Source organism: Nestor notabilis, unplaced genomic scaffold, assembly GCF_000696875.1.
Source record: "Nestor notabilis isolate BGI_N333 unplaced genomic scaffold, ASM69687v1 scaffold25707, whole genome shotgun sequence".
NCBI classification, from domain to species: Eukaryota; Metazoa; Chordata; class Aves; order Psittaciformes; family Psittacidae; genus Nestor; species Nestor notabilis.
In genome coordinates, this window is record NW_009938227.1 from 10,267 (window position 1) to 10,730 (window position 464).

At 59.1% G+C, this 464-nt stretch overlaps 1 protein-coding gene across 1 annotated transcript in view; it reads left to right on the top strand.

Annotated features, from left to right (window-relative positions):
- TEAD3 (TEA domain family member 3) overlaps nt 1-464 on the top strand; it is a gene marked incomplete at its 5' end in the record, with an annotated part of 8,778 nt that overhangs the window by 7,442 nt on the left and 872 nt on the right. Inside the window, 2 exon segments of the mRNA XM_010019224.1 lie at nt 88-228; nt 425-463. Of these exon segments, the coding sequence (XP_010017526.1) occupies nt 88-228; nt 425-463 (180 nt within the window).

A 464-nucleotide genomic window follows, 5' to 3' on the forward strand; every position in this document is an offset into this window, starting at 1 on the left:
AGCCACAGCTTCTCTGGGCACCCTGTGCCAGCGCCTCAGCACCCTCACAGGGAAGAACTTCTTCCCTATATCTTATATAATTTCCAGGCGGATCTGAACAGCACGATCCAGGATGGGCCAGGGACTTTTTATGGTGTCAGCAGCCAGTACAGCAGTGCAGAGAACATGACCATCACGGTCTCCACCAAGGTGTGCTCCTTTGGGAAGCAGGTCGTGGAGAAGGTGGAGGTGAGTCCCATGCCCCACTGCATCAGGAAGGGGTGGGAATCGGGTCCACAGCAGGTCCCAGGACAGAGAAAGCCCCAGAGCTGGGTGTAGGACACATGGGAGCGGAGAGGACATCTCCACCATGTCCCACGTGGCCACCCTGTGGTTTTCCGTGTGCCGTGGGGTTCCCAGTGCTCACCCTGGCTGTGCCCCGCAGACGGAATATGCGCGGCTGGAGAACGGCCGGTTCGTCTACC